Source organism: Pteronotus mesoamericanus, unplaced genomic scaffold, assembly GCF_021234165.1.
Source record: "Pteronotus mesoamericanus isolate MK-2021 breed Mesoamerican mustached bat unplaced genomic scaffold, CSHL_Meso_final contig_55, whole genome shotgun sequence".
In the NCBI taxonomy this organism is placed as follows: domain Eukaryota; kingdom Metazoa; phylum Chordata; class Mammalia; order Chiroptera; family Mormoopidae; genus Pteronotus; species Pteronotus mesoamericanus.
This window is the reverse complement of record NW_026555198.1, coordinates 9,327,165-9,353,209: the sequence shown is the minus strand read 5'-3', so window position 1 is coordinate 9,353,209 and position 26,045 is coordinate 9,327,165. Positions and strand designations below refer to the sequence as shown.

Here is a 26,045-nt window from a genome sequence, read left to right as displayed (position 1 = left end):
GTAAAAAGTGTGTTATGAATCAAAATAGGATAAAAACAAATTCTCTGTCATTAATCCCTGTGGTTTAAAATGGCTCATGTTTTTTAGAGTTTATAATAGTTTGAATGGGAAAACTTTTACTCAAAGGGTCAGGCTAATGATCATGGTGAGAAAAATATGCTCTTAGCCAGAATCTCTCATCAATCATCATTATCAACAAAAATAGCTAATTCCTACACAGAGCTATGTAGTTACATAGTTCTAAGCAGTACCTCTAGGTACTTACCAAATTTTTCCATCAAAGCTGATACTCAAGGGGTCTAGGAAATGGAGCCTAAACCACACCCTGGTATTTTACCTTAAATATCCATTCTAATTTTACTCCATATTGACATTGACAATGTACCATGCACTAACCTGTGTACTTTACACTACTATCTTCCTTAATCATTACATTTTATAGATGACAAAACTGAGGTGCAAAGGGAGGCTAAGTGACTCACCCAAGGACACACAGCTAGTAAGTGACAGACCTAGGATTAGAGGCCAAGTACTCTCACTCAAAAGCCTATATTCTTAACCATAACTCTATATGGCCCCTTGATAATATAAGGATAATAGTTAAAATTACTTTTAATAAACTTTTTAATTTTGAATAACTTTAGGCTTCCAGAGAGGTTACAAAGATAGTAAAGTGAGTTCCCATTCCCCTGTCACTCAGCTTTCCTTAATGTTAACACCTGACATAGTACAACTGTCAAAGTTAAGAAATTAACATCAGAACAATACTAGTAACCAAATTAGGGACTTTATTAGGATTTTTTAAATTTTTTTATTCATTCACACTGGACAGCTATTGTTGTGTTGGCTGTTATCATTTTTTTACATTTATTTTTAGAGAGGGGAAGGGAGGGAGAAAGAGAGGGAGAGAAACATTAATGTGTGGTTGCCTCTCACGTGCCCTACTGGGGACGTGGCCTGCAACCCAGGCACGTGCCCTGCACTGAGAATCAAATAGGTGACCTTTCTGGTTCTCAGGCTGGCCCTCAATCCACTGAGCCACACTAGTCAGGGCCTTTATTAGGATTTTACCATTTTTTCCGCTAATACTTCTTTTATATTCCAGGATCCAAGCCAGAATACCATTCTACATTTGTCATGCCTCCTTAGTCTCTTCCAAATAAGTTACAGTTCCTCCAGTCTTGTCTTTCATAACCTTGACACTTTTTGAAGATTAGGGAATAATGGTCAAATATTTTATAGATTTCCCTCAATTTGGATTTGCCTCATATCTTCTCTTGCTTAGACTGAGGTTATGCATTTTTGGCAAGAATACTACAGACATTGTGTGGTGCCCTTCTCAGTGCATCATATCAGGAGGCACACAATGTTGTTTTGTTTTATCCCTGGTGATGTTAACCTTCATCACTTGGTTAAGGTGGTGTCTTCAAGGTTACTCCATTCTACTGTTACCATTTTCCCCCTTGTAATTAATAAATATCTTGAGACACTTTGTGACTACAAATATCTTGTTTCTCTTCCAACACCCACCCACTAATATAGTATTTTAAACCCTGAGAAAGGAGACACCTACTGAGAAGGGCTCCTGGTGGCTAACTGGGCTCAAATTAAAAAAAAAAAACCAAACAAACCCAGAGCTTAGTAGCCATTTCTACACAGGGGCCTCTCATTCAAACTGCACTTTGGGACAAGCCTGCACTGAACTGCCTGCCCTGCACTGTGTTTCTGCCATCTGAGTCAGCCCTTATAAAGGAGTTCCTGGAATCTCATTTTAACCAATAGGATTGAGGCTCTCCCTATCCAATCAGCTGCACTGCTCTGACCAACCATAGGAGTTCTATTCTGACCAATCAGGACAATGCCTTTCAGACCAACCAAACTTTGAGGATTTGGAGTCCTCATTTGCATGAGGACAGATCAATTAGGGACCAAGGACAGGGACTTCTGTCCATATAAGCCAGTTCCCCTCTGGCTCTGGGAGCACACTTTCTCTTTCAAAGACTGAAGACTGTTTTCCTAGCTGAGCTAAAACACTGAAGATGTCTTGCAGGAGACCAAAGCAGGCTAGAGCAGACTGACACAGACAGGAGCAGACCAACGCAGGGTGGAGCAGAGCAGTGCAGTACAAAGCAGAGGCAAGGAGCGGAACAGAGTTGTCTGGCCAGAGAGGGAGCTGTGCCAGTGCTGCCTCACAGTTGTATTGTTTTCATACTGTGCTTTTTCGTACTCATGTTGTATCACAAGTGCTGTTTTGCACTGAATAAAGTTTCTTCATTGCACCCCAAATTTGGGATTCCTGTTGGTGTTGAATCGGTGCCATTGACCATCAGTTGACACCATCCATTCATGTGATTCTTGCCTGCAACAATTATTACTGGTGTTTCCATGGCAATTTTCTAGTTCTTTTATTACCTCTGTAGTCATTAATGGCCATTCTTCACTAAGGGAGAGCTGTCCTTTCTCCCCCATTTACTTATTCAGTTGTTTATATCAATACAAACTTATGGATATTTAGGTTATTCTCTGGGTTGTAACAAAATGTTATTATTTATTTTGTTGCTCAAATTCTTTCAGATTTGGCCTTAGGAAGTCTTTCCAGGTTTGACCTCCCCCATTCTATTTTGAACACTTCCTCACTTTTGTCACTACATGATACTCCAGTCTCAGTTTTTATTTTCCCTATACCAGTCCAGGAATCAAACACCCCTCTAAGGAATCCTGCTTTCTTTTATTACAGAATGATAGTTGCAATCCTAGACTTGATCAGTGGTGCTCATTGTCACTGTGGTGTCATTGTTTCTAGGTCCTCTCACTGAATAGAACTTGAAAATATCTACGAGCACACATGCAGGTGCATGCAAACACATGTACACACACACATATATACCTCACACACCTTACATTTATTTCTGAATGTACCTTACATTATTTTTCATGTCAAATGTCTGAGTTAAAGGTAGAAAGGTCAGCCATATTTATCCCATGGCTAGCCTCGCCTGCCCCCAAACTCAGTTCTACCCTAGTTTGTGCAGCAAAGATTAGATCATCAGAAGTCACAAATATCATTTATTCTACTGCTGCAAACCTTAGCTGCAGTGGAGAGGTCAGAGAGCCCTGACTTGCACCTTGGACCACATTAGGCCTATGGTATCAGAAGGCAAAGTGATCAGTTAACAAATAATGTCTGCTTGCATAAAATATGTCTATGTTAGATTTAACTCTCTGGCAAATATGGAGTGACAGGTTCCTAATTTACCTTCCCATCTAAAACAACTAAAAAAAACCTAAACAAACAAAATAGTTAAGTTAAAAAAAACTGGACTATTTATGACATATCCATTTTCAACACAATGAACATCATGCAATGCAGAACAGTGATCCCTAAGAGAGAAGGTGTTAAATATTTTATGATTTAATATAAATTTACCTCATATAGTAGTTATAAGAAAAAGTAAGTAGTTTATATAGTAGATACTGAATCAATGTCTACAGATAATGTTACTTACATGACTTAATGTTATTTCTAAGTAGTTAACTAACCCATTCTACTCTCTAGCCATCTTGCTCCTGTTTAAGATGGTAAGCCATTAAAATAAGACTACAATTTAGCCCCAGATTGTCAAATACATACCATCAGATATTATACAGTTTGAAAGAAATGAAAACATAACATCTTGACTCTCTTGCCTCTGTAACTCCCTTGGGAAGAAGGTAAACAGAGGATGACAGAGCTTAGCAAAGAAATAAGCTTTATATATTAGTTCAATTTTCGCCAGAAGCCTTATAGATTAGTTCACTATAAAGGGAAGCATTAAAACAAAAAAATGGGTTGTCTAGAATTTTAAAAACACCATGTTTAAAATACATTACCAAATGAGTACTTACAGCAGTTTTATATGCAGATTCAATGTAAAACACAAGGTTCTGTATGAAATTGACTTCATCTAGGCTGTGGATGATATGAAGTCCTGAGAAAAAAAAAAGAATAAAGACATAAAGCTGGTCAATGATTACTATAGGCTTTAAAGGCAGCCACAGTGACAAAATGACCCCACCATTCCCAGGTAATCTTACTTCTGTTTAGGAATAACAGGAGGTACTTCGATTAAGAACCATAAAAAAAATCACAAATCAGTCTTAGGCTAGTCTTCAACTAAGTGAGATACCAGCAACATGGAAGAATTTTAATTATTATTTTTAGGTTTTAATATAAAGTCTCAGACTCCTAATTCTATAGGTAACTAATTTATAATGTGTCTAAATGTACAAACCTAAGCATCTGAAAAAGACAAATATTTCCTAAAAGAGTTGGATACAATCTAAATACTGAGCAAGAAGTAGAAAAACATTATGATTCTAAGGAGAACTTAAATGGATATTTTTGGAGTAAAAATGAGAACTGTTCTAAATGTAAGCCATACACAGATAGTTATAGCATACAATGGAGTGTTTTGCATTAATTATCCACCTAATTTTTACAACATCCCTAAGAGGTGGGTACTTCTATTTTCTCAGTGAGGCTCAGACAGATTATTTGGCTAATGTCATGTAACTAATAGGACCCAATTGACTATCAACTTCTGTATCACTTCAGAGATTGAGATCCTAACCAAGATGCCATACTGCTTCCCAATATTTATAGTATAATTCATTTTTGTTTAAAAAGCAACACTTCTGTCCTGGCTGGTGTGGCTCAATGGATTGAGCATCGGCCTGTGGACCAAAGGGTCGCCAGTTTGATTCCCAGTCAGGGCACATGCCTGGGTTGTGGACCAGGTCCCCAGTAGGGGGCCCATGACAGGCAACCACACATTGATGTTTCTCTCCCTCTCTTTCTCCTTCACTTCCCTTCGGTCTAAAAATAAATCAATAAAATCTTTTTTAAAAAAAAGAAACAAAGTAACACTTCTCACCCTAGCGAGGTGGCTCAGTTGGTTGGAGCATTGTCCTATACACCAAAAATGGTTGCGGGTTTCATGCCCAACTGGGGCACATATGGGAAGCAATCAATAGATATTTCTCTCTCACATTGATGTTTCTCTCTCCCTTCCTCTCTCTCTCAAATCAATAAATAAATTCTCGTGTGAGGATTAAAAAAAAAGTAACATTTCTCTCCTCTCTCCTTCCCCATCTCTCTCTTTTTTTTTAATTAACCCATCTCTTATTTTTATTGAAGAAATACCAACAGGTATATAGTGAAAGTCTTCCACCCAGAATCACATTACTCCAATTCTGTCAAATCTCCTCTCTGGAGGAAACAAGTCTTAGCAGTTGCCTCTGTATCCTTTCTGAGATATATTATGCACATATAAAATTTACACAAAGAGTAGTACCATACTATGCTGCACCTCGCTTTTTTCATATATTACTTGGAGACAATTTAAAATTTATCTGCCTCATCTTTTTTAACAGCTACACAGCTTTCCACTGAATGACTACTCATATAACTAGTTCATTAATTAAAGACATTTAGGTTGCATCTAATCTATCACTACAATCATTACTACAATAAATATCTGTGTATTTATATATCTTTGTGCTCATGTACCAGTATATCAAGGTAAAATCTTTGAAGTAGAATTGCTGAGTCACAGATTTATGCATTTTTTCCAAAATTTTATTATGAAATTTTTCAACAAACAAAAGAAATGAAAGAATTTTACAGTGAACACCTGTATACATACCATCTGGACTCAACCATTAACATTTTACTATATTTTTCCATCACATATCTATCCATCCATCAATCTATCTTATTTTTTGATACCTTTCAAAGTAAGCTGCAAATATCAGTACTCTTCTCCATAATAACTTCACCATGTGTATATTAAATGTTGATGATTATTACCAAGTTATTCTACAAAGGAGGTGCATAGTTTACATAACAAACAGCACTACCTGCCTGTTCTCTACAACCCATCAACACAGGCTTTAATAAGTTTTTGATCTTCGCCACTCTACTGGATGAGAAATAGAATCCTCTTGTTTAATTTGAAGTTATTTAATTATGAATAAGGTTGTGAGTCTTTTTATGTTTGTAAGCCATTTGTATTTCTTTTCCTATGAACTGGTTGTGTCCACCAATTTCTATTGAATTGCTGGTTTTCCTGTTATTGATACATTAATGAGTATTAAGGGAGTTAGCCTTTTGGCCATCATATGTGTTACAAGTATTTTTTCTACTTTTTCAAAACTTGACTTTGTTTACAGTACATTTTTACTCTCAGAAACTTTTATTAAAAAGTTTTAACCCATGAATGTTTCTGGTACTTTTATAATTTCATTTTTTATATTTAAATCTTTGATCTATTGGCAGATATAACTTCAGAATTAAAAAGGACAATATGATCCATATCATCAGACTGCAAGCTCCTCCTGATCTATGGCTTTGTCAAAATAGCAACCACAGCACAGCACAGCAGCAGGCCCCTGGTGCCTTTTGAGCTGCTATCCTAGTGCTAGAGCTCAGAGGAAGTGAGTCTGTGTTAAGTCTCCGCACAGGTCCTTTAAGAGGAATTGCCTGGGACCCCAGAAGACCTCCATCTCCCTCAGCCTCAGTCCCTGCTGGTTTTTACAGAGAGAAGTTATGGGGACTTCTCTTTCCAGCATTGGAACTCTGGGGTCGGGGGGGCCCGGTATGGGGCTGAGGACCATCATTCCTCAGGGGGATCTCAGCAGCCAAGGTATTCCTCCCAATTTTTACCAATACTGGTAGGCGTGGGACCTGCCTGTTCCATTCTCTGCCCCTCCTACCATTCTTGATGTGGCTTCTTCTTTAATTCCCTACTTGTAGCACTTCCATTCAGCCAGATTCCAGACCATTCTGAATGATGGCTGTTTTGTAGTTTAGTTGTAATTTTGATGTGGTTGTGGGAGGAGGCAGGTACCACATTTACATATGCTGCCTTCTTGACTAGAAGTCAAGGATGCTGATTCTTTTTTCTGCCAACTCAAATCTGTTAAGACACTCTAGTGAATTTTTCATTTCAGTTACTATACTTTTCAACTCCAGAATTTCCATTTGGTTAATTTTGATATCTTTATTGATATCCTCTATTTAATGAAATACTTTCATCACATTCTCTTTATTCTTTAAGCATGGTGTCCTTTAGATCATTGGACATTTTTATAGTAACAGCTTTGAAGTCTTTGTCTCCTAAGTTCAACATATACTCCCTCTCAAAGACAGTTTCTGTTATCTGCTTTTTCCCGTGTGTTTGCTCAGTTTCCTGTTTTTTTACATGCCTCATAAATTTTTTAAAACTGGATATTGTAGATAATAAAGGAACTCTATAGATAATGATACTTTTTCCATGGAGATTGCTTTTCTTTACTTATTTGTTTAGTGACTTGGCTGGACAGTTTCAGTGAAATCTACTTCTTACACAGTATGCAGGCTCTGATATTGTTTCTTAGAGGGTGTATGTAGCCTTGGGCCTGCACCTTGTCGTCCCAGGAAGACAGTGATTTTAGTTTTAGCAACTGTCTCTTTCTCTGATCGATTAAGTGTCTGCCTCTGCTGGTATACCCAGTTGTTTATGTCCCCTGATTAGCAGCTGACTGCTCTATTATTTTGTACAATGCCTTGAGGAATAAATTGTTCCATTGTCTCATCTAATTAAATTCAGGTCCCATTTCAGGTGGTCTTTGAGGCCAGTCTTTGACACTTTTAACCCTAGGAGGGCTCTTTTTGCCTGACTCTTTCCTTGGTTCTCTGGCACAGCTTGTAGATAAGTCTATGGATGAGCTTGTTGCTCTTCTTGAGCTATCAGCCTTCTTTTAATTTCTTAGAGCTAAAATGTCATTGTTTTTGTGAGTGCCCTTAAGCATGAACTTTTCCACACTGTTCCAAATAGTCAGTTTCCTTGGGGAGAGCAATGATGAAGTTTTCTGTTTTTATGGCCTGCCTCTCCCCCCATGCTACTAGCAAAGTGGGCCAGGACTCGCATTCTCAGCCTGTTCTTCCTGGGGTTAAACTTTTACTCCATGAGTGGGACTGGGGGTTATGAGGGGAGTTCCAGACCTCTTAGTTATTCTTGGCTAGACTACAGCTTCTGCAACTCAGAGTTGGGGAGAAGGAGAAATGCTGGCAACCTGCCTCTCTCAGGAAGATCTCATAGCTCTAGAATGGGAGCTGGGGGACAGGGAGCCTTGTACTCTTGTCCATATCTACTTTGAGTATTCTTCTGTCACGGTGAGTTTGGGGCAGGAAAGGGAGTAGATGTTAGCCCAAATACTACACTTTCTCACTGCTCTCCTCAAGATTTTAATTTCCTTGAATAAATGAGTTTCTACTTACTCTATGTCCTTAAAACAATTTCCAGTGAATTTAAATGGTTGATTTTTAAAAACTTAATTTTCACTATTTATGGTTATTTTGCTGAGGAGAGGGTCTGTAGAACTCTTCATGCCACCATCCTGTGAGTTGCAGTCAGCTTCTGTCTAAACCTCTCCTTTAAACAAGGTTGAGATTTTGAAGAATTCAAAAATGTGCAGAGAATTGCTGAATTTTCCATGAAGATCTTTCATATTCAATAAATTATCTTTCACATCTATCCTTTAAATCCTGAAGACACTTGTCTTACATAAGTTCTCCATCATTTCTTACCTAAAGTATTTCATTAACCTCCCAAGTAGTCCTCAATCTTAATTTTCTTCCCCTTCAATCTATCCTCTTTCTACTAGAGTTAATTATCTAAAACTTTCTTAACTATTTACCTTGAGGGACTCCCTACTGACTACAGAATAAACTCCAACATAATACACAGATCCTTAAACAGCTAGCCATAATTTTCTAGCTATACCTTTTTGCCGCTTTTCCAAATCTGTCTTACACTCTAAACATAGTACTTTTCTAACTTCTGTGCTTCTAGTCATACTGTTCGCTTCCCTTTTCTGACTTGTGAATATCTACTTATTCCTACTTATTTCTCAAAGGCTGACCAAAATTATCCACTTTATTCCAAGTACCTATCAAAGTCAGCTCATTGAGTTGAAAATCAAATGTTAAGTCAGGAATCAACAAACGACATTTATTGAATGAATGAATAGGTCTCTTATAAGCCTCTTTAGAATATTTCTGCTTCTTGTCTGGGCTCAAAATGAAAAACCACAAGGGATAGTTAGATACTTTTTGCTTTGTAAAAAAAAACACTCCAAAGTTGGTATTAAAAGAATATTAGAAATGGAGTTATACCTGCCACTCTATTTAAACAAATAAAACCTAAAAATATACTTATTCAGGAAGAAACCACCCCTCCAAAAGAAGGGAAGATATAGGTAACCATATTATAATTTTAAGGAAAGGTTACTCTGCCTCTGAGATGTGTGTTCTGGAGGGGAATAAAAGAAAGGTTTTATCACCAAATATATATTTATGCAAGAAAAGAAGAAGAACGTTCCGGAGTAATTCTCACCCTGAATGGTTTTAGTACCAAGTAGCTCTATAACCAGATAGGAAGATTTAAAAAATTAAAATGTCAAAAATGTGGCATTGTGACAAGTGCATTTACTTTACCTCAGGAAAATCTGGCAAAGGTCTTGTTTAATTTACAAACTGAATATCACCAGCTGTATTGTCTTCCTCAATTTAGGATAAATAAAATGAAATTATGTTGGTTCTTATGCTTTCCTTTTTTCAGGTAAAGCATCTAAAAGTAATAACAAAACCATACGAAAAGCGTTATTATTCAACAATAAAAAATAAACATTTGAATTCTGATTCCTAAGTTAATTCCCTTAATATAATTTAGAGGCCTATAAAAAGGCCTTTTTTATAATATATTAATAAAGAGTAGTATAAAGTAAGTAGGTGATTTAATTTATATTAATACTAACTATAGGCTTGTCAGTGCATAGTATGAGAATAAGCAATAAACCCTAGTCCTTCTTTCCCATCTCATGGTAAGGTATCTGAGGATTAATAAAAGATAAAAATATTCATCTAAGGAAAATCTACCTCAGATTTCCTGGTTCTCAATTTAAAAATACTAATTAGTGCCCCAGACTTGTTTCTCAATGTAAAGCATACCAACTAGATCTCAAAAACTTGTTTCTCCTTATAAAATTTTCTAAATATTCTGGTTCCAATGTGCATCTTTGAGCAATATAAAGAGCGATGTTGTTTTCTGGAGAAGCCACATGTGGTAGAGCAAGTACTCCACAATGCTGTGGCCCCCAGTACTTCTGATCTTGTACTGACCTGATGCAGTCATTTGTGCTAAGAAGAGCAGGTACACAGAGGTAGCATCCAACTGTAGGTGTCCCCACTGGTCATCACCCACTACAGTGGCACAGGTTTTGGTGTTGTACTTGGCATGGAGGCTATCCTTGGTACTCTGACTGTATTTGAAGGATTCTACTTTATCCACCTGAAGAAAACAAAAACAGTTAAAGACGGCTATGCAGAAAAGCAACCCATATGCAATACTTCTATAGTACTCTAACTGAAAGACTTAGTTCCTGAAACTTAAATTTGATTATGTGTGCATCTGATATATGATATTGGGTTGGCCAAAGAGTTCATTTATTTTTTTCTGTAAGATGGCTCTAGTAACGCTTCAAATAATTTTGTTAGATTGTATTGGGACAGCTGTTATATCACCATGCAGTTAAAAAAACTTATCAAAATTAAAGTTTTGTGGGGCCATTTTAATATTGAAGATGGAAGGAAATATGTAACATTTCTGGCATATTATGCTTTCTTTCAAGAAAGGTAAAAATGCAACTGAAACACAAAGAAGATTAGTGCAGTGTATGGAGAAGGTGCTGTAACTGATTGAATGTGTCAAAAGTGATTTGCAAAGTTTCATGCTGGAAATTTCTCGCTGGACAATGCTCCACGGTCGGGTAGATCAGTTGAAGTTGATAGCGATAAAATTGAGACATTAATTGAAAACAATGAACATTATACCATGCAGGAGATAGCTGACATACTCAAAATATCCAAATCAATAAAGTTATTGGTGAAAATAAAAAATGTGTCTTTTATTTTATGGAAAAACTAAACAAACTTTTTGGCCAACCCAACCTTTAAATATGGTTCATTTAATTAGTGAATTTAAACCTATTTGATAAGGTAGAAAATGTAAATATCTAAAATATCAAAAAAATGGCAAATCAGAAAAAAAATAAGAAATGATGGCTGTGAGACAGCCCAATAGAGAGAGCACCAGTAAAACAGTTCAGAGGTCTAGAGTTGATTTCTTCTTATTTTAGATTTGTTGAATGCCTGTGAATGGTTATTTTATTAATCCAGTCCTCAATTTCTCCTTCTAATAAAGTGTAATATTGGTTTCAAGAAAATCAGTTCAGATTCAAGGTGTGCAACTTGTATAAAGGTCTCCTAGGATAAAGGGAAAACACTTTTTAAAATGAAACACTTTTGAATAGAAAAAAATATCATAAATAACCTAAAAGATAAACCATAGACCACTACAAATTATCTGTGGTATGTGACAAAGGATTGATAGCCATAATGTTCTGGAACTCTTCAAATAGGCAAGAAAGAAACACCCAAAAGAAAAATAGTCAAAAGACCTAACAGATGATTTGATAGGAGAAAAATGCAAAGTTTTAATCTACACATGATGCTCAACTTAACTCTAGATCAGGAAAATGCAAATTAATGCAAGGAGATATAAGTCCTTGGCTCCTTCTCTCCAATCATAGAATATGAAACACTTCTAAAGGTTTTTTTCTAAAGGTCATTTTGACATAGGGCTATTCGTAGTTTATATTTATTTTATTAGTGTGAAAATGCATGTTTCCCTACAGAGAGATTAATGTTTTCGGTAATAGAGTGCTGTTCTGGACCTGCTCAGGGCATAACATATATGGTATACATGCTGTAGTGTCTTCTAAAATCTGAAAAATTCTGAATTTTAAAATTTACCTGGTTCCAAGAATTTCAGATGAGGGCTTATAGAACTGTATCATCATTTACTCAATATAGATTAATTGCATGTACAGTAATGATGAAGGATATTAAAAAATCATTTGTAGAGGAGTTAAAAAAAAGACTAGAAGGAAACATTCTAGTGGTAATTGGGTGGTAAAGTCATGGGTGACATTTCCCCTCTCAATTCTATAACTTTTCTAAAATTAGTGTAAACTATTTGTGAAATTGAAAAAAATTATATAAATATGATATAAACATTCCCTAAGAGGTGAACATACTATTAAAATGTGCTTTTATTACACAGGGAGCAGTTAACAATGACATACCTGTCTGATCATGCAGTGCAGCAGTCCCCTCATCAGCTTCACTACACTCTGCAGAAATAAATGGAACAAGACCGTTATAAACATACCTAGATGCAGGAACACTTACTCAGCAACTGCAGTTGGTACATGACCTTTTGAAGACAAGTAACCCTATCCTGGGTTCCTATTTACATGGCATTTACTTTATAAGTACACAGAAGAGCGGATTGCAGCTAAAAGTGGAATCAAAAGCTGCAGATGGTGACTCCTTCAAGTTAAAAAGTCCAAATTCCAACACGTTTATGTAAAACTAAGCCAACCATCCTATTACAGGACATTCTACCTGGAGAAAATGAGCAAGTCATCTCAAAAATCATAAAGCTATGAGGATATTCTAAAATATATCCCATGGCTTAGAAAAGCCAACATCATCATTTTCATTTCTTTCTAAACTAGCCAAGACTTATCTTCAAGAGTTCACGGAAATATTTATCTGGACATTTCCCCTAAAGAATAAAATGACCATCAATTCAGAAAAATTGTAAAGGGCAATTGTTAGTACAACTCAACCCCTTTTCCATGAGAAAAAAAGCCACAAACTTTTAAGTCTTAAGTCATTATTTCTCTTAGTAGGACCTGGCAATTTCTAAAGTAGTTTTCTAATCATAGTACTCCAAAGTTTTGATTACCAACTATATACTATACTAGTTGGTATAATATAGTAATAATAATTATATTTAATTATAATATAGTATAGTAATACAATACTGTATGATACTACATGATCCTATCTTATCCTATCCTATATTAGTTATAATAAATGACACTAGAAAGGCCCATAAACACTGGCATGGATAGGCAATATGTTTTGGAAGAACACCACCAAATAGCTTCTCCATTTCTCTAAGCTTTCTGTTTCACAGCCCAGAAGAAATACAACTAGGTTGCTCCAGGGAATGCTGGCTCAGAGGTGGCTTCAGGGCACCTCTGCAAAATAATCTACTTGGGGGATGCATCATTCTGTTATTCTTTCAAAACATTCTAGCACTAGACATGATAATAATAAGTACCTATTAATTATTTTCTAAATCTTTATGAAGTATTTTATTTAAGGAAAAATAAAAAGTGCTTCCTTGGGAGAGTACCTTTTTAAAGTAGTTTCTATCTATAAATGGTCTCCTCCCCTTACAGATGAAGAAAGAGAGAGAGAGAGAGAATATGATCTTGTCACCTTTTAAAGCATGAAGCATTTGTTATAAAGTAATGAAACTGATTGCAACTCCGATAAGAAAATCTCTATCATTACTCTGACCCTAATAAAAGACACTGTCCTTTAATATATCCTGTCACAGAAAGCATTTACCACAGCCTCCTCACTCTGTGGGGAGACTTTATTCAATTGTGAATTATCTTCTACATGCCACCACATACTCACAGGCTTCCATCACATCCTTTGAACCTTCTTTATCATCCAGCTCTGCTATTCCCACCTATATTTAATTTAAACAGAAAACCTGGGGAATCATGGACCCAGGGGAGGATTCCTGATTGACATCCGTATTTGTCCTCCTGAAATGGCTGTTGTCAGCCATTTCTGTCCTCAAGTTCCAGCTTCCAAGTAAGGATAGGATAAAATTAGCAGGAAGCATGAGGAGGTAAAAATAAGGGGAGGTATCTGGACTTTGTATTTCCCTAGACTGGCCATATTCTGATTCAGATGCACAAGGTGGCATTAATTATATGTTTATTCATATACCAGGGCTTATAAGCACACCAAGTAACACCCTCCTCTTGCCTACTCATTTTGAGGATATAGATTCATGTATTTGTGAATTGATTATGTAAGGGTATATTGTACAACCATATCTATATAAGTATTAGTATCTCTCTCTCCAGTTGTATGTACAATCAGATACTTATTGAGCATCTAAAATATTCAAGACACTCTACCAGGCTTTGTGGAACATAATGACAAGGGAGACAGGACAAAAAAATGACACTACAAACATGTCTACGTAATAATTCCTAGTTATTCTTTAAACCCCAACTCCTCTGAATCTTTCCTTGCCTTGTTCAAGGGAATTGGACACTCCCACCTCTGTGTGTTCCCACAGAACTTTGTACTCATCTATTCTACATATAGCACCTACAGTATCTGGTCTAATGTCTTGCAACTATTTGTTTTTATATTTCTCCCCCATCAAACTATGAACTCCTTAAGAAAAGGGGAAGAGACCACATTCAGAAATACAGCTTTAAGTCAATGGACTAAGCACGTTGCAATATACATACTCCATGCCTGCAAGTAACTCTCAAATAGCGTGCCAAATAAATCATGTGTGCCCACATGTGCTTAAAGAGAGGGAAGGTGCAAATATTACAAAACGTTAACAACTAATGAATATAGATATAATATATGCAAATATACTCATTTTACTTTTCCTACAACTTTTCTGTAGATTTAAAATTTTCAAACATAAAAATTCAGAGTTAAATATAAACATTTTGTCCCATTTTATTTTTTATATCTATTACTGGACCTGACACATTACAATTACATCAAGTCTGCTAAATGAAAAATGAAAAACACGCACAGACCATAAATGATCTAGAAATCCCAAGAAGCTAGTCCTGAGAAAGAAGTGATCAATGAGTGGCCTATGAGGACAGGAGCCACAGAAAAAAGTGGGATTGGTGCTGGGCTTTGAAAGGAGAGTATTGGCTCAGATTAGAACAGAACATTCATCACAAGTGGAAGAAGCAGCTCATAAAAAGATTTGCGGGTGTGAATATCCATGGAGGAAAAGTTTTAAAAAGACTGAATCTTAAGTCATCAGACCAACGCTGTAGTCATATCACCACTGAATTCCAGCCTGTTTCAACCCCTTCACTTGTCGATTAGGGGAAAAATACTTAATTTACAGGGTGTTGTGAGAATCAAATACTAGTAATTATGGGGAAGTATGTAGTACAATGAACAGTATTTACACAAATGTAAGACTTTTTTTAAAGGAATGATTGGAGTAACGAAGATACTAATGTGGCTGCGACTGGGGGTATTATGCAGGATACCAGCACGATGTAATATTGTCTAGGAACAAATCCTTGCCTATCAATCCAAAACATTTAGATTTTTCTTGTTGGAAAATGAGAGCCACAGAGAGATAGAGAGTAGAAATGATATAATTTAAGTATGGTTTTCACAACAGGGTTAAGTGATCAAGGTTTAGACTACAGTTGAGGCAGAAGGGACAAGAATGGAGGGGATGAATTCAAGAAAAAATTGTAAGAATCAACAGACTTTGGTCTGCATGTATCCAAAGGCAAAAGGGACAAGTTAAAAACCACCCTAAAGGCAACATTTTTCAAACATTGTTTTGTAGAACACCATTCTAGGAAATTCTGAAAAGGCTGTAATACACTTGAGGACATCCAAGATTGAGAAATTATGGAGTAAAGATACCTGCTGTTTAACATAGCTCCAAACTAGTGTTCCACGGAACACATTATGGGAAATGCTCTAAGTAATGGTGCCCAGTTGACCAGTACACTGAAGACACCAATAAGAGAACAAGAAATGTTTAGTGAATTGCTATTGTTTGGTAGTCCATTTTGTCTGTTTTTAACAGGAAAGGTGGCATTTCAGACATAATGAGTTTGAGAAACTACAGGATATGCAAGGGTAATTGATCAGAAGACAAATAGAAATCAGGGTTTGACATTGAAGTGAGGTCAGAGTAAAGATGAAGCTTTGGAAGTCATTCTCATAAAGGTAATAGTTAAAGTCATGGAAAAAGATGAGAGACTACACAAAGAGAATGAAACTGAGGCAGAAGTAGAACTGAGGCAACCAAAGAGCAATCTCTATTTGTATGACTTCATTTTTATGGGTGTGAGTCAATATTTATGTGACTAAGAGAAAAGGGCATTTGAAAAACATATATGTGCATAATTCTATTCTCAATTTAGGATAGGATAGTCACTTAAACCCTTGTACCCTTTTCATCCAGAACTCTATTTAGTTTTGACATTTTTCTTAGAGTGAAACCAAGGTGAGAGTTGGAAGGAAAGGTAGAGACAATTAACAATCAATGGTTTGGGAAAATCCAAAGAGTAATGGGGAAATCTGTTTTAAATTGACAGTAAATGGGAATTTATTCCATGGATTATTTGATTTAATCTATGTTCATTCACTGTCCATAGATCGGTGGTATTATATCTGGCTGTACTTTAGAATAACCTGGGTAGTTTATTTAAAATATTCATGCCCCCATGGCTCCACTTTAACAGATTTATCTAAATTGTTCTAGGAGGGGCTTCAGTAAGGATATTTCTTAAAAAGGTTCCCAAGTGATGCCATTGTACAGACAGAGGTTAGAACTACTCATGTAGCACAGGGACAAATACAGTTCACTACCTATTTTTGTAAATAATGCCTGTTGGAACACAACCATGCTCATTTGTTTATGTATTGTCTCTGGCTATTTTTGTGCATTAATGGAAGAGCTGAACAGTTGGGCAGTTACCATATATAACCCACAATGCCAAAAATATTCACTATCTAGCCATTTACAGAGATTGTTTTGTAATCCCTGGTCTGAATTAACTCTTGAGTCAGGTTTGAGGAACAAAATTAAAATTTTAGAATTGCCAGAAAAATGTTTCTTCTTTGAAGATGTTTCCTATAGCCGTAATGTTTTTAAAACAAAGTTATTGATGTGGTATGAAAAATGTTTTGGAGTTATGTAAAAAAATCATTTAATGGAGCATTACAATTTTAGAATGAACAATTCAATGTTTCCCTAAATTTTTCCCCTTGCTCTGTTAAATTCTTTCTACCTGAGGCACATAATGAAAAATGTCAATTCTGCAGAATGATTGATCAACAAGGAGACATTAGATTGCTTCTAATAGTATTGAAAAAAATTGGTCAAATTGTACCAAGTATGGAATTGTTATCCCACTGATATTAATTTCTAGCAAAACAAACAAAATACTGAGATCAAAATAGCAAAGCATTACAGTATGTAGGATTTGGGTGGTGGTGGTGGGGAATAGTATTACAGGTAATTTTTTAACACTCCTCTAAATTTTCCAAATTCATACAATGGTTATCTATAATTTATGTAAGTAATAAAAATATTGATCTGTACTTCCTGGGCTAAAGCAAAAACTGCAATAAGTTTTTTTTTTCTGATGGGCCTAAGCACTTCTCAATAATGGCTTTAAAGAATAACAACTGCCTGCTTTGCAGAGGACAACACAATGAAACTTCCCTATTGCCAAGGACTGCAACCCATAGCATGGTGGTGCCCTTAAAAATAACTAAATCTCAACATTCTGATTTATGGATGAATACTGGAGCTAGGATTGCCTGAGTCTGAGGGACATCACTTGAGAAAGTGGCTGGTATAGAGAATCTTACTCACCATGGAAAAGAATTCACATATACCTTACAACTGACAGCAGAGTAACTCACCATTAAGAGTCCCATTAGCCCAGAATATTATTGTCTTGGTCATTCAAAAGGACAAAGCACCCTGTGTTTAAACAGTTTTATAAAGGGTGCTTCTTTACAGAGGGGAAGGGCCTTAAAAGTTGAATTAAAGGCATCTGTTGGCTCTGATCTTACTGTGGAAGAGAGAGGAGGAATAGGCTCTGAAACAGTGGCCACAGGCATAAAAATCAACAAATAAACAGTCTTTTCTTATGTCTAATTGGGAATATCTGCCAATTGGTGTCAGTTACCATGAAACAAATACCATTATCGTTTTAAAAAATGAAGTAAAATGGTATATACCTGACACCAAACATTCTTCTCAATGAGAATAAATATGCTAGAGACTGCAAAATACATTTACTTATAAAGAGTACTATGCATTTTAGCAAAGGTTCTAGGATAGTATTTTCCACCGTAACAGAACAGACTGTACCCACTTCCCCTGAATCAGCAAGTCTCAAGTTTCCAGTGCAAAAAAAAATCAGTACAATACAGGAACAATTTTTGGAATAATTTTAGGAGGGTGGAAAGAAAGGCAAAATACAGTTCTCAATTCCTATGGGCCAGGCTAACATTTCCTTCAATTCCTTCCCCACCCCACCCCAACACACCACACAGCTCCAGATCTCTTTGTATTCTTATTTTGAGTACCTGCTCCAGTTCATAGGCCTTTGCCTTATCCTCATCTCGGTCTGCATTCTTCCGATAGGCCAGGCCCAAACCCCACACAGCCAAGATGCTGTACACATTATCCCGGACCCAGGCATCTTTCTGATCATAGCTAGCTGGAAGCAAGCCAGTCACTGGATTCTGCAAGGCCAAGAAAAAGAGGACAGGCAGGTACCATAGGATGTTAGTATTAGGAAGCAATCTATTATATGGGATACTTAGGGACTTTGGTCTTATTTCTACTTCTCCACTCCTGAATATTATAACCATCTTTTCTTCTGACCAAGTGCAAGCAAATGTTATCTTGAATAAGGGGAAAGAGCTATCTGAATACTTACAACTTTGAAATGTGGGTATTATTAAAAGAAAGGCAGTGTTTTAACTTTCCAGTTAGAATGAGCTACCGACGATAAACCAACATTAAAGAAGTACTTAAAATATAATTAACAGTATAAACAAGGTACCTCGGATTTTCACAATAGTCTTAAGATGGCTAAACATTGTTTTCTTTGGCAGGAGGGGAACGGGATGACGCCCAAACCTGGAGAGGGTTGCCAATAAACTTCAACAAATCTTTCAACTCTGTCCCCTGGAACTCAGTTGTGGCCTGCAGGCAGGGGGCTCAGAAGCCATGACTCAGGGCCTGTGGCTAAGGGTGCCTGACCCCCAGCTAGGGGGCAAGAGAACCTGCTACACACACACGCACACACACACGCGCGCGCGCGCACACACACACGCACACGTTCACCCAGGGTCTCCGCCGCACTGCACATGTCCTCAGTGATTACAGGCGACATTTAACTTACCTGGTGGCACAGGATGGTCTGATGCACCAGCCTAGCGTAGCCGTCCAGCCGGACCCCCGAGTTACTTCGGCTTCTCATCGCGCCGCGTCTCCAATCCCCTTAGAGAAACGGCCCGGGCGCCGCAGGGACTTTTGGTCCTCCAAGGAAGGTGGCTCCCACGCAGCTGCACCCTCGCTGTGGGAAGCCCAGGCACCGGCAAAGCACTCCCAACGCTCAGGCCTCGGGCCGGCTGTCTCTGCCAAAGCGGCCTCTGGAGCCCACCATACGCCCGCGCGCCTAGCCTCCCGCGGTCTGGGACCCTAGCCTCGGTTTCTCCCACCCTTACACCCGTCCGGCCTCCGCGTGTGGCTCCTGCAGCTTTCGCTCAACTCTGGGAGACAGCGCGGCCCACAGCCTCCCCCCTCGGCCCTTCGGCAGCTGGTCACCCGCCGCCGCGCCGCCTCCACCTTGCCGGAGGAGCCCCGAGCAGGAGGCGGGGCGGGCGCCTGGGGTCCTGGCAGCTGCGCGCTGTTCCCCTGGGGCTCCCGGCGCCCGCCCCGCCCCGCTCGCATCGGTCTTCTGCGCCCCTGCCCGCCCTGAAGCGGAGAATGTGTCACCGTAGGCAATGTGCTTTCAGAGGTTTATTTTCGACGCCTCGAATGTGTATTTCAATTTTCCACACTTGCTGTGCAGTCAGGATGATGAGAAGGCTGTTTCTTTTGGTTCCTTCTGCTGAAGTAGTTTTAGGAACCCACAATAACTACAAATGCGCACGTTTGCGTCCAAGGCTTAAAGAATTGGAATTTCCAGAATGGTAATTAACGGGTCTTTACTGTATTTTATACTTTTGACTAAAGGCTCAGATTAAACTCCTCACTCCGACCCAAACCAAACGCGAAAGAACTCCTTAAAACTGGTGAATCCGCGGCCTTGGCAAGGGGGGCGCAGTGGTGCGCTTTGAGGAATCCAGAGACTCTGCGGGAACCTGGGCTGGGGTGGTGTGGAGAGTGGAGCCCCAGGACAGCCTTGGTGGCTGAAAGAGTTTTTGTAACCTATTGGGAAGGCTTCCTCATGCTCACGGAAGTCACAAGGCCGAGTAACAAAGACAGCTGAAAATAAAGGGCGAAAAAGGAAGTTAGAAAAGAAGCCCGCAGGTAATACTGATCACTTCGCACCTCGCTGGGTGTCACGGCCCTCTGGGTTTTGCTCCCTGCTTTTACTGCCCCAACCCCCACCTTTTGATCTCTGTTGTCCAGAGACCCTGAAGGTCTTTCCAGGCTCGCTTTAAAAACCACTTACTCTCTGAGTCGCGGGGTTGAGAATTAGACCTTTCAAGCGCCAACTCCGATAATCTGCCATTCTACGCCTTCCCTAGCCACCTCACTCAGGCCACAGTGATTTTGCATGTTTGTTTACCGTTTAATTTCTCTAAATTTAGTCTCTCCTTCTAAGCCTACTGCATTTCAGCTCCCACCCTCACCTGCTCCCAAATTAGCATAAAGGCAGCCACCTCCGAGGTGACTAGCAAATATTTGCTAATGTTGATGAGAAAAGAGAATGCTCAGTAAGACAGTTAGATATGGTAATATACTTAAGAATTCTCAAGCAAATATTTCCCACTGCAGTCCGTGACTGGCACATAACAAGCCACTTCAAGGCACTGGTGCACAGGAGAAGAAAGTCTTTCCACAAAAGCTAGTTCATTTTGGAGGAAAGAACACTTCCCTAACCCTGTTCTGCCCCTAACTCCCTGACATATTCCCCTTAGCCTGTAGCCTCAAAAGCCCTTTCTCTATCCCTGTACACTTCAAGCTACTGCCTTTTCCTTTGCTTTACCTCACCATAATTTTTAAATGTTTTTAAAATATTAAAGTAATACATATGGTCACTAAAGAAAACTTGGAAAGTATAGAAAAGATCACTCATAATTCCTTCACACACAAACCCCCTGTTAATATTTTAGTTTATTTTTTCTAGTTCTTTTATTCCTCTACACAGACCTTCACCTCAAAGTTATTTAGAAATACAAGTAGATTAGGAATGCCAAAAGTAGGTTGTCACAAAGCAAGGTAACTGACTGGCTATCAAGAGCCCTTTCTGGATGGCATTGCCTTGGTGTTCTCAAGTTCAGTCATGCAGTCTCAGAAACTTGATCTCCTTAGGGTCCCAGAACTGGTCATAGTCTCATGCTAATTACCACATAACAGACTGATATGTGAAAACCAGAATGCTGGTTGATAATGAGAAAGAAAACTGTGACAATTTATATTAGCCTCACCACCACATTGCTCACTTTAATAATATATAAGCTTCACTATTTTCCAAGTGCTACTTTATTTTATACAATAACCCTATGAAGTAAACACAACACTATCATTAACCCCATTTTAGAGAAGAAGGTATATGAGGATTAAGTAAGTAATAAGTCTGCTTTGTCCATGTTAGCTTCGCTGACTCTCCGTTTTCTACACTCCCATGGCTCACTGACGCATTCTTTCTTTAGATATGCCAAAATTATCAACCAAGTTATATTCAAGTCTTACCTGTCTAGAAGCCATTATGTTTCTTGAGGGTGATTTTTCCATTTGATTTCATGTACATTAATTTTATAGGTTAAGTTGGATAAAATTTTATTTCAAAGTTCTTGAAAATATTTTATTATTTCTCTCTTGGAAGTTTTAATTACCAATTTTCAAAAATCCAAAAATTTTAAACTTTACATTTTAGAACTATTTTCCATAGCTTCACATTTTATGTTAATGTCTACAATAATCTTTTTTCTAGCTGTTCTACAAGATGCTTAGCTATTCTCTTATTATTAATTAATACAATTCTCCCATATGAACCACAGGGGATACATTCTAAGACCCTCAGTGGATGTGTGAAACCACAGATAGTACTGAGTCTTATTATGCTGTTATTTTTCTATACATACATACTTAGGATAAAGTTTAATTTATAAGTCAGGCACAGTAAGAGATTGACAACAATAATTACTGATAAAATAAAACTATATACTGGAATAAAATTTATGCGAATGATTTTGGGGCTATTATTAAATAAAATAAGGATTATTTGAATACAAGCACTGTGATACTGTGACAGTAGATCTGATAACTGAAATGGCTACTAAGAGACTAATGGGTGAGTAGGATTAAAAAAATGGATACACTGGACAAAGGGATGATTCAAGACTTGGGAAAGATCGAGAGGGACTACCTGAAATTTCATCACTCTACTCAGAATGGTAAATGATTAAAAATGTATGGATTGTTTACTTCTGGAATTTTCCATTTAATATTTTTCAGACTGTGATTGGCCATGGGAAACCAAAACCCCAGAAAGAAAAACTGTGGATAAGGGTGTTGGGAACTACTGTAGTAAATCTTTCATTATCAATTTTCTTGAAAAATAGTAAACTATCTCCTTTTCATTATTTCCTATTCATTCTAATTTTTTAAAAAATATTATATAAGTAATATATGAAAACATTCTTCATGAAAAAGTTAAAATGTTACCAATAAGGTTAAAGTTACCTATATCTACCATCCACAATCACAGGCTCCTTTATCTCCTTTACTGAAGGTAACCACTGTAATAGGATTGGCTTGTATCCTTCCAGATTTTTTTCCCTATGGATATATGTGTGTGTGTATACAGAAGTGCATATAAAATATTGTTTTCTGTGTATTATTTAAATATAAATAATATTATACTGTACCTACTATTTTGCAGATTGCCTTATTCACCCAAAATTATGTCATGGAGATCTAATCATGTTATTATATAGAGATCTACCACATATGCCATAGTTTATGTAGGCATTCCTCTATTGATGAGGATTCAGCTTCTTTCCAGGTTAAAACTCTTGAAAACAGTACTTTAGTGAACATACATACATGTCCTGTGAATGCATACACTTATTTTGGAAATAGGCATTTAAAATTTCAATACAAGTATTTAAGTGATAAAGCCATTTAAATTATCTGCACGAGCCCTGGCTGGTGTGGCTCAGTAGAATGAGTGTTGGCCTTTGAATCCAGAAGGTTACTGGGTCAATTCCAGATCAGGGCACATGCCTGGGTTGCAGGACAGGTCCCCAGTTGGGGGCATGGGAGAGGCAACCAACCAATGTTTCTCTCCCTCTCTTTCTCCCTCCATTCCCCTTTCTCTAAAAATAAATAAATAAATAAATAAACCTTTAAAAAAATAAAGTATCTGCACCAACCAGTACTTATAAAACGTTTCATCCATCCTTACAAATATTTGATGTTATTGAACTTTAATTTTGAGCAAACCGATGGGTGCAAAATAATATATTACTTTGTTTTATTTGCCTGAATACTGTCATTGAGCATCTTTTTATGTTTCTTTTATTTAATTCATATTTTATTATATTATTTTATTTGTTTTATTTCTTCTGGTTAATATTAGTTATTTCTCTATTGAGCTTTTTAATTATTGATTTATAGGAATTTTTAAAGTTATATGTTCTGGATTTTAAGTTTTTTAAAAGTTGAAGAGTTTATTAGGGAAATATCAGAGGCAGATACCCCAGGTAACAGAAAGCTCTGAAAATGTTCCTTGAAGCCAAGTGGAGATCTGGCCTTGATCTCCCCAGGAGGGCAAAAAGACTGGTGGGTTAGCAACAACATGCTCCAACAGCCACCTTGCCAGGGCATGAGTTTCTCAGCCAGTACTGTCTGCTACCCCCTGACAAAGGTGGGAAGGAGAAAAAGACTGTTTATATAATCAATGCAGAGGCAATGAGAGCTGTAAAGGAAGTCAGGGTGTGGGAGGGGGGAGTAGAGAGAGAGAGAGAGAACCTTAACAAAGAGTCCCAGGCTTTTGGCTCTGAGCACCTCAAAGGCATTGACAAGCAGTTCCACAAAATGTTGCTGAAAAGGTGAAATGCTTAATGTTTTCAAGAGTTTCCCTGGACTTCTCCCCACGTCCCCTATAACACTGTCAGATGTACATGGAAGATCCGAAAGGTCACATTTTTGAAGAAAGAAAAACAAGAATAAGAGGAAGGGATCTTTCTGCTGCGTAGTATTCCATTGTGTATATGTACCATAACTTTTTAATCCAATCATCTGCTGATGAACATTTAGGTTGCTTCCAACACTTGGCTATTGTAAATTGTGCTGCTATGAACATTGGGGTGCATAACTTCTTTTGTATTGGCGTTTTGGTGTTCTTAGGGTATAGAAAGAAAAAAAGAACTACTAAACTTCACGACAGCATGGATGGAACTGGAGAGCATTATGCTAAGCGAAATAAACTAGGGGGCGAAAGACAAATACCATATGATCTCACCTATAAGCGGAACCTAACCAACAATACAAAGATGCAAGGAAAATATGACCAGCAACACTGAAAGGAAAAGAAATCAATAGAGACAAGAGGGAAGGAGGCCGGGGCAGGGAAAGGGAAGGGAAGGGGAAAGTCAAGGAACATATAGCAAGGACTCATGGACAAAACCAAAGGGGAAGAGCTGAGGGAAGGAAGGAGGGAGGGGGCAAGGGAAAGTGGTGGGGGGGGAGGCAGAGACAAATGTATTTAAGAAAGAAAGAAAGAAAGAAAGAAAGAAAGAAAGAAAGAAAGAAAGAAAGAAAGAAAGAAAGAAAGAAAGAAAGAAAGAAAGAAAGAAAGAAAGAAAGAAAGAAAGAAAGAAAGAAAAAAAAAGAGAGAGGAAGGGATCGACAGCTGGTAGGAACCTTTCCCATGTAGACCTGTGTTCTGTAAAGCAACTTCCCAGCAACAGACTGGCACAGTTTTAGGTGAAAGTCTCACCTTTTGTCACCCATGCTTCAATATACTCTGTTCTCTGTTCAAGCGCTGTTTAATTTCTCACTTAGTGTTGCAAGTTTGAATGGACAAAACATATCGAATGAGTTGAGGAAGTCCGTGATTTTCTTCATGCTGCTGGTGACGACCTCGATGTACTTCGGATTCACCCAGTCCTGGTGAATTTCCCACTGCACTGGATCCTCTTGTCCTACCATGGCTGCCACCTAAGGAAGAACCGGGATTTTAGCTTTTTAAAAAGAGAAATCTAAAGGAATATGCACATTTTCCCACAAGTGGTTTGTCTGTTAACATTATGTATGGTTCCTTTCCCTCTGTTTTAATTGTATTTTATTGCTTATGCTATTACATTCCTCCCCATTTTTTCCCCTTTTGCCGACCTCCACCCAGCTTCCCCATTCCCTCAGATGATCCCCACACCATTGTCTGAGTCCATGGGTAATGCACGTATGTTCTTTGGCTAATCCCTTCATTTTCTTTCATCCAGTCCCCCTCCCCTTTGACAACTGTCAGTCTATTCCATATATCTATACTTCTGTTTCTCTTTTGTTAGTACATTTATTTTGTTCATTAGATTCCACATACAAGTGAGATCATATCATATTTGTCTTTAACTGACTAGCTTATTTCACTTATCATAATAGTCTCCAGGTCATCCATGCTATTGCAAAAGATAAAAATTCCTTCTTTTCTATTGCTGTGTAGTATTCCACTGTGTAAATATACCACAGCATTTTTATCCACTCATCTACTCATGGGCACTTAGGCTGTTTCCAGACCTTGGCTATTGTAAATAACGCTGCAATGAACATATGGGTGCATACATTCTTTTGTATTGGTGTTTTGGGATTCTTAGGATGTATTGCCAGAAGTGGAATCCCTTAGTCAAAAGGCAGTTCCATTTTTAATTTTGTGAATAAACTCCATACTGTTTTCCACAGTGGCTGCACCAGTCTGCATTCCCACCAACAGTGCACTAGGGTCCCCTTTTCTCCACATCCTCCTCAACACTTGTTTGTTGATTTATTGATGATAGGCATTCTGGCAGATGTGAGGTGATATTTCATTGTGGTTTT

The 26,045-nt window shown here is 37.8% G+C and overlaps 1 protein-coding gene and 1 pseudogene across 2 annotated transcripts in view; both read right to left on the bottom strand.

Moving 5' to 3' along the window:
* PHKA1 (phosphorylase kinase regulatory subunit alpha 1) overlaps window positions 1-19,660 on the bottom strand; it is a 136,862-nt gene extending 117,202 nt beyond the window's left edge. Inside the window, exons 1-5 of one of the 2 annotated variants that reach the window (XM_054579583.1) lie at window positions 19,180-19,660; window positions 18,356-18,514; window positions 12,226-12,273; window positions 10,202-10,370; window positions 3,886-3,968 (exon numbers count right to left, since the gene is read on the bottom strand). In XM_054579583.1, coding sequence (XP_054435558.1) covers window positions 3,886-3,968; window positions 10,202-10,370; window positions 12,226-12,273; window positions 18,356-18,514; window positions 19,180-19,257 — 537 coding nt within the window. In that variant the 5' untranslated portion in view covers window positions 19,258-19,660. Of the gene's footprint in view, window positions 1-3,885; window positions 3,969-10,201; window positions 10,371-12,225; window positions 12,274-13,639; window positions 13,830-18,355; window positions 18,515-19,179 lie in introns of those variants that run through there. The other variant, XM_054579584.1, reaches the window with a different exon arrangement.
* A 5,277-nt stretch (window positions 19,661-24,937) lies between these two features.
* On the bottom strand, window positions 24,938-25,166 carry LOC129075472 (probable protein BRICK1; annotated as a pseudogene).
* Window positions 25,167-26,045: the final 879 nt, after the last annotated feature.